The 13,796-nt window shown below is 43.0% G+C and overlaps 1 protein-coding gene across 4 annotated transcripts in view; it reads right to left on the minus strand.

Moving 5' to 3' along the window:
• Positions 1-13,796, minus strand: part of znf592 (zinc finger protein 592) — a 195,420-nt gene that overhangs the window by 60,057 nt on the left and 121,567 nt on the right. For all 4 annotated transcript variants that reach the window (XM_060853610.1, XM_060853611.1, XM_060853612.1 and 1 more), the window contains exon 3: positions 2,353-4,769. In XM_060853610.1, the coding sequence (XP_060709593.1) occupies positions 2,353-4,749 (2,397 nt within the window). In that variant the 5' untranslated portion in view covers positions 4,750-4,769. The remainder of the gene's footprint in view (positions 1-2,352; positions 4,770-13,796) is intronic.

Raw genomic sequence — 13,796 nt, forward strand, 5'->3', positions numbered from 1 at the left:
CAGTTCATAGAAGGTTGACTATATTGACACCTGAAATGAGTGGATGTCCTATGGGGTGAGGATGGACAGGCTGGGTTTATTCCATTTATGGTTAGAAGAACAAGAAGTGCCTTGATTCAGGTGAACAAGATCCTGAATGGTCTTGACAAGGTGGATGAGGAGAAGATGTTTCCTCCTGTGGGTCAATCCAGAGCTTTTGGGCACTTTTTAAAATTAGGGGTGGCCCTTAAATGAAAGAGAGAAAAAGGTTTTCTCCCCACTAAGAGGACTGAGACTTTGGAACACTGCCTCAGAAGGTGGTAGGGGTGGGTTCTTCGAATATATTTGAGATTTTGGTGGATAGATTCTTGTTATGCAGGGAGAAATCAAGGGTTATCGAGGGCATATTGGAATGCAAAATTCAAAACAAAGATCATCCAAGATCTTATTAAATGGTGGAGCAGGCTCGAGGTGTAAAATGGTCAACTTCTGCTATTTCCTATTTTTGTAGTAGTATTTGGAATATGTCTCATTCCAATAATGAGAATTAAACAGGTGGGTGCAGAATTAACTGTGTTCCTGATGAAGAGCTTATGCTTGAAACATGGACTTTCCTGCTCCTCAGATGCTGCCTGATCGGCTATGCTTTCCTAGCACCACACTTGTTGACTCGAGTTTATGAATTCTGAGCAACAGGTTTTGGCCAAGCCATTTGGAAGAAAGGCATACTTGAGTTTAGGATTTTTCTTTATTTACTTTGTGACATGTGTGCATATTCTTTCATTGGAGTATCTGGCAGGCTATTTGATCAGAGAATGCACGACCATGGAGAGCAACAAAAAAATGTTGGTGTTAATTTGATGACTGTGTTCTGAAATCTCAGCATCATCATTTCAGAAGTGAATGAAACCTTGGAATGAAGGGTTCCAAAAGATCTAGATGGTACTTCATGCCTGGCAAGGATCTTCCAAACCTACAACCACTAGCATCGAGAAGGATAAGGGCAGCAGGTACATTGAACACTGCTACTACAAGTTCCCCTCCAAGCCACTCACCATTCAGACTTGGAAACATATTGCTGAGCTTCATTGCTGTTCGGCTAAAATTCTGGAGTTCCCTCCTTAATGGCATTAGGGGGTCCACCTATACCAAATGTACAGCAGCGGTTCAACGCAGCAGCTAACCACATTTTCAAGGGCAATAAATACTGGCCTTGCCATTGAAATTTCCTATAGATCAATAAAAAAAATTAAAATCCAGACCACACTGGTGGGGTGAAAATCTCTGTTTATGGGCCATAAAGATTTTACGTGAAGTGAAGTTGGGAGTTTGGATCTAGCTCCTAGGAGCATGGCCTTACAATACAATACATTCTTGATGAAGGCCTTATGCCCGAAATGTCGATTCTCCTGCTTCGCGGATACTGCCTGACCTGCTGTGCTTTTCCAGCACTACACTCTCGACTTACAATACAAAAGCATACCTGCATGAGCACATAGAGTCATAGAGATGTACAGCACGGAAACAGAACCTTCGGTCCAATTCGTCCATGCCGATCAGATATACAAACCCAATCTAGTTCCACCTGCCAGCACCCGGCTCATATCCCTCCAAACCCTTCCTATTTATATATCTATCCAAATGCCTTTTAAATATTGCAATTGTACCAGCCTCCATCACGTCCTCTGGCAGCTCATTCCATAAACATACCATGCTCTGCATGAAAAGGTTGCCCCTTAGGTCTCTTTTATATCTTCCCCCTCTCACCCTAAACCTATGCCCTCTAGTTCTGGACTTCCCCATCCCAGGGAAAATATTTTGTCTATTTATCCTTTCCATGCCCCTCATTATTCTGTAAACCTCTATAAGGTCACCCCTCAGCCTCCGACAGGGAAAACAGCTCCAGCCTGTTTAGCCTCTCCCTATAGCTCAAATCCTCCAACCCTGGCAACATCCTTGTAATCTTTTCTGAACCCTTTCAAGTTTCACAACATCTTTCCAATAGGAAGGAGATCAGAATTGTATGCAATATTTCAACAGTGGTCTAACCCATACTTATGTAGTAAGGAGGGTTCATAAGACATTATTTGTGACTAGTTGTGCACTGATACTGATAGCTGAATTGAAAGATTTTTATACCCCAGAGATTTTTTTAACAGATTTTTTTTAATAGCACAGAAAAAAGTCCTTTCTCATCATATTCAAAGTCCTAAGCTACCTCACAATAATGAATGCAAAAAAGTCAAAACAAAATCTTGTAAGCAGTAGCTATACAGGATAAATATTCTTAAAGCTGTAACTAATTATGTTGCATGCAACACCCTCTTCTCTGATGAAATAAGAAGATTTTCTATATTGTCTTAATTCACCCACCGGTGCATCAGCATCATCTGTCACCTGCTGGTAATGCCCCGCAAGGTTGTTGTAATCCTGGAACTGCTGATAGCATTCAAGACATTTTAAGCCATGGCGTATTAATCGAAGTGAATCACAGCGCAGAGGCATGGCAGGATGAGTAAAAGGTGGGTTGTCAACCCCAATTACTGTTAAACTCCCAACAGTTTGGGCAGAAGTCGCAGCCTGGGCAGGAGGACCAGACGGAACCGAAGATGTCACTGGGGTAGTTGAAAACATTTGGTCTGAAGGGATGGGCTTCATCTGTAACTGAGTGCATTGCATAACTGCACCTTTGCCTTTGTGCTCCCGTGCATGCAAAAGCAAACTACACTTGTTGAAGAAGACCATCATTTTGGAACAATGGCTGCACATCACCTCAATGTGGACACTTCGCCTCTCATAATGCTGTGATAAGCTCTTTTCTAGAGCAAATGCATCTCCACATTCCAAACAACGATAGCCACGAGCTGGCATGGTTACATTACTATTTGCAGGTGGTTTAAGGTTTGGCGCATAGATTGGCACAGGATTTGTACTATTTAACAGTTTGTTAAAAGCTTCAACAACAATGTTCTGATTTGAAGTAGGAGATTCATTATGTTGTGGAACTGTATTCTTGACTTGTTGTACCAGTGGCACTGTTACCACCTGAGTGGCAATCTTTTGTTGGCTCTGCCGTAAAGTGCTGGACTTTGCAGTAGCAGTAGCTGCAACACTGTGCGGAACCAAGTTAAGGCTTGCCAGGTGAACAGCTTTTGGCAGAAGACTTGTGCTAGAGATATTAGATGAGTGCTTTGATGCAGCCTGTTTATGTTGGGCCGTGCCAGCAACCTTCATGGTGACACTGTGGGCATCTTCAGCTAGTACATTTGTTACAGCTATGGCTTTCGAGTTGCTGTTATCATCTATGTCGTCATGTCCTTTGACAGGAATACCAGCTAAAGAACTGACTGCATTAGCCATGTTTCTGGCTGACATTTGCTTCCTTCCATTTTCCACTGTTGTTGAAGTATGGGTCTGTGACGATGAAATGGTCACAGGGCTAGATCTTAAATTTAACTCCTCAGCAAAAGCCATTTCAGTCAGCGACTGTTCTGGTGAACTCCTTGACTCACTTTGTTCGGAATCTGGCATTATTCTGGTCACAGTCCTGGTAATTTCACCAGAGGAAGTTTTAATGGTTTTGATTCTTACTTTCGGGATGGCTGGCGGTGAACCTGTTGCAACGTAGGGGGAGCCTTTGCCACTGTAGTCACTGGACACACTCCTTGGGCTATCAGGCTGTTTGTTTATGATTTTCTTTACTCCCTCCATTGGACTTCTTGGACTCTTTGGTGACTTTGCCATTTTGGGGCTGCCCTTGATCCCATCTTTCAAAGCCAACAAGGATTCTTTAAAGTTTTCTTTTTGTTCTTCCTTTGGGAATTCTGATGTCTTTTTGGCATTAAGAGCTACTAATGCTGCTAAGCAAGACGACAGCTTTGAATGATCTGATTTTAAACGCTGCCGAGGTGGGACAGAAGAGCACAAGCTCATCTCGGGAACACTGCTGCTCTTTGGCTCTTCTATGTTATTATTATGGAGATCACTTGACGGCTGCAAGCTGTCAAACAAACTGCTGCTTTTATCAAAGTCCTTGTCGTTTTTCTCTGCACCTTCAGATAGATTTATTGAGTTTGTCCTCTGCCCCAAGCTGGCATCCTTCATGTTACAGTTTCTAATCTCATTTGCTTTCTCTCGTTTTTTAGAATATTCATCAAACATACTCAGCTCAGTCACAGCTTGTTCAGGTCGTTCCCTTGTCCTGTCCATCAAAGAATTTGCTGTAGAAACATACAGGTCAACAGAACCAAGGTAAGGTCTCTCATCTCTTTTAATGCTATCCACAACATGAGCATCCTGAATAGTCTCTTCCGGCTCTGGGCTAGAAATAGGACTAAACTGACTGAATGCTGGTAGAGCTTCTGACCTTGGGGTGTCAAATTTATCAGAGTAGCTTCTGGAACTATCTCCGTTAATGAAAGCAGTGACCATCTTGCTGTAACTATTTCCAATACTATGGGTATCAGAGGCAATATCAGAATTCCGAAACCCGTTTTGAAGCAAATTATGTCCAAGTTGGTGGCCATCCTTCTCAGTGATGGAATCGAAGGAGTCTTGTCGGCTGGTGTTCTTAACAATAACGCTCACCACTGGGACGTCAGGTATGGGGTGGTGCATAGACAACTCATCTATACCCATACCACCTTGCTTCAAATGACTTTCTGCTTCCTCACTGCTTGACTGGATAGCCTCCTTGGCATCGAGGTCTGGATCGGGAATGTCGAAAGCAGCTAGGAGGTCATCAAAATCTGGGGTCTTCATGTCACCCATGTTTGAATACTTAGAGAAACCTTAAAAAAAAGACAGAAAAGACGAGTTACAATTTCAATTCACTTGTAAATCAGAATGGGTTCATATATGAAACCAATAATCTGTAGACATCATGACACAAATCAACATCTGCAAAGACCTACTAAAAGGCAAATTAACAAAACTAAATACTGCTAACACAGATCTTACAATCACTGCACTAAACTATTAGGTGTACAAAAGCATAATTTTTTAAAAAACGTTTGTCATACATTTCCTCCAACAGTTCACTTAATTCAGTTTGAACTCCAAGCATCGCATTGTATTTAAGCGTGGAAACATTGGTCAAACATTACAGAAGTTATACTGTGCTATCCGAGTATTCTAAAAATGTCTCATGTGCGGCACTCTTGGATTCCCAAAATGAAATTCCAGGGGAAGGCCAAGAAATGCAACGTTAAGCAAAACTACATGCTCATTAATGACATAAAAAACAATTTGCATTTACACAGAATACATACAGACTGGTTTCAGGAATTGAGAGTTCCAGGAACCCATCTCTGTTGCATATCATTGTAATGCAAACAGCCTGATTGCATTGGAACCCTGGCACTGAGTGGAGCTGTTCCTTTTGCAGGAACCGGACAGAGTAAACAAAACCCTGCAGCTTCTCCCTTTCATGCTTTCTCAAACATTTCATACAGAGCAGACACTTATGAAATGTAAACATTCGCATACTTGAGGCATGCGATTCATGAAGCTGGTTAAGACTGAACAGCCTACAGTCAGTCAGTCACACTCGAACAGAAGGAAATCAGTGAAAACAACTTGTATTTATATGGTAAAAAGTGAGGTCTGCAGATGCTGGAGATCAGAGCTGAAAATGTGTTGCTGGTTAAAGCACAGCAGGTTAGGCAGCATCCAAGGAACAGGAAATTCGACGTCTCGGGCCAGAGCCCTTCATCAGGAATGAGGAGAGGGTGCCAGGCAGGCTAAGATAAAAGGTAGGGAGGAGGGACTTGGGGGAGGGGCGATGGAGATGTGATAGGTGGAAGGAGGTCAAGGTGAGGGTGATAGGCCGGAGAGGGGGTGGGGGTGGGGGGGGGAGAGGTCAGGAAGAGGATTGCAGGTTAGGAGGGCGGTGCTGAGTCCAAGGGAATCGACTGAGACAAGGTGGGGAGAGGGGAAATGAGGAAACTGGAGAAATCCGAGTTCATCCCTTGTGGCTGGAGGGTTCCCAGGCGGAAGATGAGGCGCTCTTCCTCCAACCGTCGTGTTGTTATGTTCTGGCGGTGCAGGAGTCTAAGGACCTTCATGTCTTCGGTGGAGTGGGAGGGAGAGTTAAAGTGTTGAGCCACGGGGTGGTTGGGTTGGTTGGTTCGGGCATCCCAGAGGTGTTCCCTGTTCACTTGCAGAAACGCCCGAACCAACCAACCCAACCACCCCGTGGCTCAACACTTTAACTCTCCCTCCCACTCCACCGAAGACATGCAGGTCCTTGGACTCCTCCACCGCCAGAACATAACAACACGACGGTTGGAGGAAGAGCGCCTCATCTTCCGCCTGGGAACCCTCCAGCCACAAGGGATGAACTCGGATTTCTCCAGTTTCCTCATTTCCCCTCCCCCCACCTTGTCTCAGTTGATTCCCTTGGACTCAGCACCGCCCTCCTAACCTGCAATCCTCTTCCTGACCTCTCCCCCCAACCCCCTCTCCGGCCTATCACCCTCACCTTGACCTCCTTCCACCTATCCCACCTCCATCGCCCCTCCCCCAAGTCCCTCCTCCCTACCTTTTATCTGAGCCTGCCTGGCACCCTCTCCTCATTCCTGATGAAGGGCTCTGGCCCGAAACGTCGAATTTCCTGTTCCTTGGATGCTGCCTAACCTGCTGTGCTTTAACCTGCAACACATTTTCAGCTCTGTATTTATATGGTGTCTGTAATGTGGTAAAATACTCCAAAACACTTTCAACAGAAACAGGCTTTAAGGTATGTTTAAGGGAAGAGGTGAAGAGAAAGGAGAAAAGGACAAGAGAAAAGGCAAACTCAGATCACATGGGAATGACAAAGTTCAAGTCTAGGCCTTTGTTATATCTGGAATGACCATTCCAACTCAATGGGAAGTGCTGGATGTCTTGAAATGCATAAAAGTGGATAAATCCCCAGACCCCTAGAATCCCCAGGTATACCCCAGAACTCTGTGGGAAGCTAGAGAAATGATTTCTGGGCCTTTTGCTAAGATATTGGTATCATCGATAGTCACAGGTGAGGGGCCAGAAGACTTGAGGTTGGCAAACGTATTGCCACTGTTTAAGAAAGGTGGTAAGGACAAGCCAGGGAACTATAGACCAGTGAGCCTGACCTCGGTGGAGGGGCAGGTTGTTGGGGGCAATCCTGAGGGACAGGATGTACATGTATTTGGAAAAAGTGAGGACTGCAGATGCTGGAGATCAGAGCTTAAAAATGTGTTGCTGGAAAAACGCAGCAGGTCAGGCAGCATCCAAGGAGCAGGAAAATCGACGTTTCGGGCAAAAGTCCTTCATCAGGAATACAGACAGGGAACTTGCAGGGTGGAGAGATAAATGAGAGGGGGGTGGGGGTGGGGGTGGAGATGAAAGGTCGGAAAGGAGGATAGAGGAAGGTAACAAAGTGTATAATGGGTGAATGGGGGTGGGTCTGAGTTGGGAGGTCATGTTGCGGCTGTACAGGACATTGGTTAGGCCACTGTTGGAATATTGAGCGCAATTCTGGTCTCCTTCCCATCGGAAAGATGTTGTAAAACTTGAAAGGATGTTGCCAGGGTTGGAGGATCTGAGCTATAGGGAGAGGCTGAACAGGCTGGGGCTGTTTTCCCTGGAGCGTCGGAGGCTGAGGGGTGACCTTATGGAGGTTTACAGAATTATGAGGGGCATGAATAGAATAAATAAAGAAAGTCTTTTCCCTTGGGTCTGGGAGTCCAGAACTAGAGAGCATAGGTTTAGGGGGAGAGGGGGAAGATATAAAAGAGACCTACGGGCAACATTTTCACGCAGAGGGTGGTACGTGTAATGAATGCGCTACCAGAGGAAGTGGTGGAGGCCGATACAATTGCAACATTTAAGAGGCAGTTGGATGGGTATATGAATAGGAAGGGTTTGGAGGGATATGGGCTGTATGTTGGCAGGTGGGAGTAGATTGGGTTGGGATATCCGGTCGGCATGGACGAGTTGGACCAAAGGGTCTGTTTCCATGCTGTACATTTCTATGACTCTATCTGATGAAGAGTCATCTAGACTTGAAATGTTAGCTTGTTTTCTCTCCATGAATGCTGCCTAACCTGCTGTAATCTCCAGCAATTTTTGTTTTCTCCAGAGTATTACCTCTGCTAACCTACAGGAGATCCAATAATCATCTCGTCTTAACTTAGGTCCCTTTCATCTATCAATCCGTGCTTGCTGACTTAACTTGGCTCCAATTTTAACATTGCCAAGGTTTAAAAATTCTCATTATAATTCTCCAATCGTTTCAAACACAACTGCCCTCAATTCCACCTCCTGGGTTTATAATGTTCTCCAATCCTTCAGGGTATTTGCGCCTCTCTAATTCTAAATTCTTGAGCAGCCCCGATTTTAATCACTCAATCATTATTGCCTCGTTTTAGGTTTCCAAGGTCCTAAACTCCGGGATAGAGAATTACGATGATGACTTAACTGTTGACTGCAACCTAACTGGCAGGATATTCTGGTTGGGCTGAATAGCACATTTCTGTACTGCACACATAGCTTAGTAAAGGGAGAATCAAATCAGAACTGTATTTTTACATCAAGAATCAGCTCAGACTGCAATGCAACATTAGAACAAGCCAGATTTGTTTCTTCCGAACCGTCATCTTTCTTATATTCCAAAGCTAATCTACTGTTTAATTATAGTTTTATTTATTTTAGGAATTTTATCATTAAGATTACACAGAAAACCATCTGAAAAGAGAACGTATTACATACTCATTAAAATTACATTGGCAGCACATCTGTTATTCACTCCTAGTTAAAGATACGCTGAACTAATTAAGGGAGAAAAGGCAATTCGAAACACATCTAAATAACTCATCATTAAAACAAATCGGCCTGGAGGAGAATGAACAAATAACCACGATTGTGTCAAACTCAGGATAAGGGATGCGGAACATCTAGTCAAGAGGAAGAAGGAAGCTTACTTAAGGTTGAGGAGGCAAAGATCAGACAGGGCTTTAGAAGGTTACAGGGTAGCCAGGAAGGGAACTGAAGAATGGACTCTGAAGAGCTAGAAGGGGGCATGATAAAGCTTTAGCAGGTAGGATTAAGGAAAATCCTAAGACATTCTACACTTCAAAGTTTGGGAGAAGATTTGTAGCTCGGGTGCTCGTTGTTGTGGTTCTGTTCGCCAAGCTGGGAGTTTTTGTTGCAAACATTTCGTCCCCTTTCTAGGTGACATCCTCAGTGCTTGGGAGCCTCCTGTGAAGCGCTTCTGTCATGGTTCCTTCGGCATTTATAGTGGCTTGTCTCTGCCGCTTCCGGTTGTCAGTTGCTGTCTGCTGCAGTGGCCGGTATATTGAGTCCAGGTCGATGTGTTTGTTGATAGAATCAGTGGATGGGTGTCATGCCTCTAGGAATTCCCTGGCTGTTCTCTGTTTGGCTTGCGCTATAATAGTTGCGTTGTCCCAGTCGAATTCATGTTGTTTGTCGTCTGTGTGTGTAGCTACTAAGGATAGCTGGTTGTGTCGTTTCGTGGCTAGTTGGTGTTCGTGGATGTGGGTTGTTAGCTGTCTTCTTGTTTGTCCTATGTAGTGTTTTGTGCAGTCCTTGCATGGGATTTTGTACACTACGTTGGTTTTGCTCATGCTGGGTATCGGGTCCTTTGTCCTGATGAGTTGTTGTCTGAGAGTGGCTGTTGGTTTGTGTGCTGTTATGAGTCCTAGTGGTCGCAGCAGTCTGGCTGTCAGTTCGGAAATGCTCCTGATGTATGGTAGTGTGGCTAGTCCTTTGGGTTGCGGCATGTCCTCGTTCCGTTGTCTTTCCCTTAGGCATCTGTTGATGAATTGCATGGGTATCCGTTTTTGGTGAATACCTTGTATAGGGACAACTATACAAGGTATTCACCAAAAACGGATACCCACGCAATCAGGAGTTTTGTTGACAGTGTAGCCATAGTTTGTGCCTCTCTATAAGAAGCCAGAACAGGTACATTAACTCTGGGATGCAGGTGAGGGGCATCTTCCAATTTTTAAAAAGTTAATTTTAATGACAGTACTTGAGAAAACATTGGAAAGTAACTTGCAGCGTTTGCATGTATTCTTTTGCACAGAAACGACAAGATGGACTCACAGAAATGGGTTTTGTAATTTGGGAATGAGAATTGTACGTTCTATAGTATTGGATACTGCTTTAGTGATACCAGCTACTCGGAACAAGAAGGGTGAAAGTACCATGCAACCTGCTATAACCATAAAAGTCTGAAACATTTCATGACTGCAAGGTTGTGGTTCCAGGTTAGCACTCCCAACTATAATAATCAATAAATGCTGCACTGTTAGAGGCTGTTTGTTAAATCAGAGCACCATTTGTCAGATAGTACTATTTCAAAAAAAAGAAGACAGTCCCTTTTAGCATCCTGGCAATACTTACTCTGACTTCACTGATTGGATCATTTGGTCATTATTTAATTGTTGTTTGTGGAAGCTTGTAGTGTGCCAACTGGTTGCCTGCTATCACATATCACACACCAACCAAACTTCAGGCATATTTAATCTCTAAATCAGATTTGGAGGTCTTATGATCATAAAGAGCAAACTCTATAATGGTGCCTTTACTGGCCTCTAAGATGAGTAATGTGAAGGCCATAAACTATGTTATAGTCCTTTCGCCCAGGTGATTATGTTCCATTTTACATGGTCTGGCCGACATGCAACTCCAGATTCTCAAAATCTATTTGACTCTGTACTACCCTCTGAAATGGCTGAGCAAGCTTCTCATTGCATATAGCCCTCAAGAAGGCCATGTGACATCAAGCCAGACATCGGACACAACAATGATGCACTGTCCTCAGTCAACCCCAAAGTCCTTCTCACTAATATCCAGGATTGAGACAGCTGTCTTACAGACAAGTCAAACAATACTGTGACACTGTCATTCTTACTGAATTATCCATTACAGTTAATGTTCCATCACGTCCCCTTGCTATGGCCTGGCCTGCCCTGCCCTACCCTACCAGCAGGGAAAACTCACTAATGATGGTGGCATACTTTCAGGAGGGAGTTGCCCTGGGAACCTGTGACACTAACTCCTCATACCATGAAGTCTTATCCTATCAGGTCAAATATGAACAAGGAAATCATCTGCTAATTACCACTTACCTGTCCTCTCTCAAAATATGAATCAGTACTCTTCCATTTTGAGCACAACTTGGAGGAAACACTGAGGTTAGCGAGAACAGAGAATATTGAATGAGAAATTCAATGCCCGTCATCAAGAGTGGTTCAATAGCACTGTTGCTGACTGCCATGATAGAGTCCTAAAAGACATAGCTATTAGATTTGATTTGTGACATGTGACGAGGCAATCAATAGGAAGGAAAAAACTACTTACCCCTTTCCTCTCTGGGCTATTTGTCACAGATACATCTGTTGATGAAATTACTGACCTCCTTATGAAGGCAAAATCTCTGCTTCATACTGTGTTCATCGTGTTATACAGCATCATCACATGGGATAGATTCAGAACAGATCCAGCAACTCAAAGCTGGGCACCCATGAGGCTTTTTGAGCCATAAGCAACAGCACAATTATATTCAGCCACAATCTATAACCATATAGACTGGCATATCCCTTACTCTAACATTACCATCAAGCTATTGGATCAATACTGGTTCAACAACAACTGGAGGGGAGCAAAACAGAAGCGGCACCAAGTTTACCTCAAGATACAATACTCAACTCTGTGAAGCTTTAAAACACAACCATTTCCATATCGAACGGTGGAAGCAACAAGCAGCCAGCTATTTTTCCTGAGGTCTATCCAGAGTTTCATTCATCCACTTAAGGGTTACTACAGAAGCATTTGAGGGAAAAGATGGTTATAATGATAGATTTAGAAGAAGAAAAGATGGGAAGAGGCTTGAATGGAACAAAACTCCAGTTTTGGCTGGTTGGGCTGAATTACCTTTTTCTGTACAGTATACTCGTTGTAAACCTATGTAGAAAATATATACTTTACTCACAGGCACTTTTAAATATATGTCAGAATAGAAAAATCAAACAGTATTAGATCATGTAACATAGTGACAAAGTAGGATAGAACAAGTATGTACAATCCTTTAGCCTCTACCCCTTAGACTGGTACTTTGTTATGTTCCAACATGGCATGACTTAGGCACTTCAAGGGTGAAAGAGAGATCTGCATTCAAAATTCAAACAAAATAATTAAGTTTTTTTTTAAATGAGCACTACAATCAGCTTACTCATATTCATCTGAGCTTATTCATATGATTATATCCAAAGTTTTGATGTTAAAATGAGGCACATGAAGGACAAAGACAAAACTGCATGAGAATTTGAGTTAAGTCAATATACCTAGACAACGTCATACTTAATTCTTAAAGGTAACTCTTCCTTGCATTCTTGGGAACCATTTGGGATGCCCTGAGCCACATTCAGTACCAACAATTCTTTGCTTGAAACTAGTCTAAGTTATTAATATTAAGTTGGGAAAATACCCACAATCTTTGTCAGAAGGTAGATTCAATCTTGATAAATAGCAAGGGTCTATTACATACAGCTTAATGGCTAATGACATTACATCTGGAAGTCTCCTGTGAGACATCAGGCTCAACTTAACAGGTTATCAGTATCAACTTAACAGCATTTATTGCTGCTGAAACATTCTGGTACACACAAGACTGTACTAGATACTGTTTAGCTCCTCCCAAGAGCAATTAACTATATGCTGATGGACAGAGCTTATTTGGTGATGTTAATCAACTCTTTCAGGTGCTAACTGCTTTGAACAACAATGAGTTCAAAGTGGACATGAAAGAAAAACAGGAGCGGTTAGAGAAAAGGAAGGCTCAAAGGAGAATTATGCAAAATTGGGACCATGGGTAAATGATGATATATCAATTCCACATACTTACTAGCACATATGTTTGGAAGAAATTGTAGATGAGTAAATATAGGAGAGGATTATGATCATTACTTGTTATTCTTCTCCAAAGTGGTGTAATACTCATGTCATAGGCTGGTAATCAAGAGTACAAGGCGAAGGTTCTGGGGGCAAAGGGCTCAAAACTGCACCTGGTGGAATTTAAATTCAGATAATAAATCTGGAATATATGGGTTGTTTCAGTGAAAATGACCATGGCAACATCAATTAATTTTCCTAAAAATCCAAGTAGTTCATCAATGGTCTAACTTAAATGTGACTCTATACCCAGAGCAATGTGGTTAATTCTTGACTGCCCTGAGGTTGCTTAACAAGTCAGTCACTCAGTTCAAGGGCAATTAGGGGCGTTAACAAACACTTATCCTAACCATATAGCATCAAAGAATAAGAATTAATGTAGCAGTGGTGATATTTGAGGGTTGCTGAACTATGGTTGTGATGTTACTACTAAGCAGGATGTGGAGGCACATCTTATGTCCACCTCAGCCGGAATGGGGAGCTAAACCCATGCTTTTGCTGTTATTCTGAACCACATGAGCCACCAAGCCCTCGGAACTAGCTAAGCCCCAATCTGGTAAGGTATGAATTGAAAGCAATCTTGCTGGGTTACTGATGAAACACTAATTCTGCTTGTCTTTCTGCAGATGCTGCCAAGCCTCAAGATTTCCACCATTTTCCGTATTTCTAACCCTAAGGTTCCATCTGCCTTGCTAAGGCTGCATCTGCTACTGGGTGTGCAGTCTTGATCTCCTCATTTTAAAATATTCAATATTGGGCAGAGTTCAAAGGAGAGTTAAGAGATTAACTCCAAAACTTAGGGAGCTGTATGAGGCGTTTGCTGGGGTCAGGATTTTGTCCGTTTAAAGGAGTGAAACATGAAGTAATCTGATTAATGT

Source organism: Hemiscyllium ocellatum, chromosome 42, assembly GCF_020745735.1.
Source record: "Hemiscyllium ocellatum isolate sHemOce1 chromosome 42, sHemOce1.pat.X.cur, whole genome shotgun sequence".
Taxonomy (NCBI): domain Eukaryota; kingdom Metazoa; phylum Chordata; class Chondrichthyes; order Orectolobiformes; family Hemiscylliidae; genus Hemiscyllium; species Hemiscyllium ocellatum.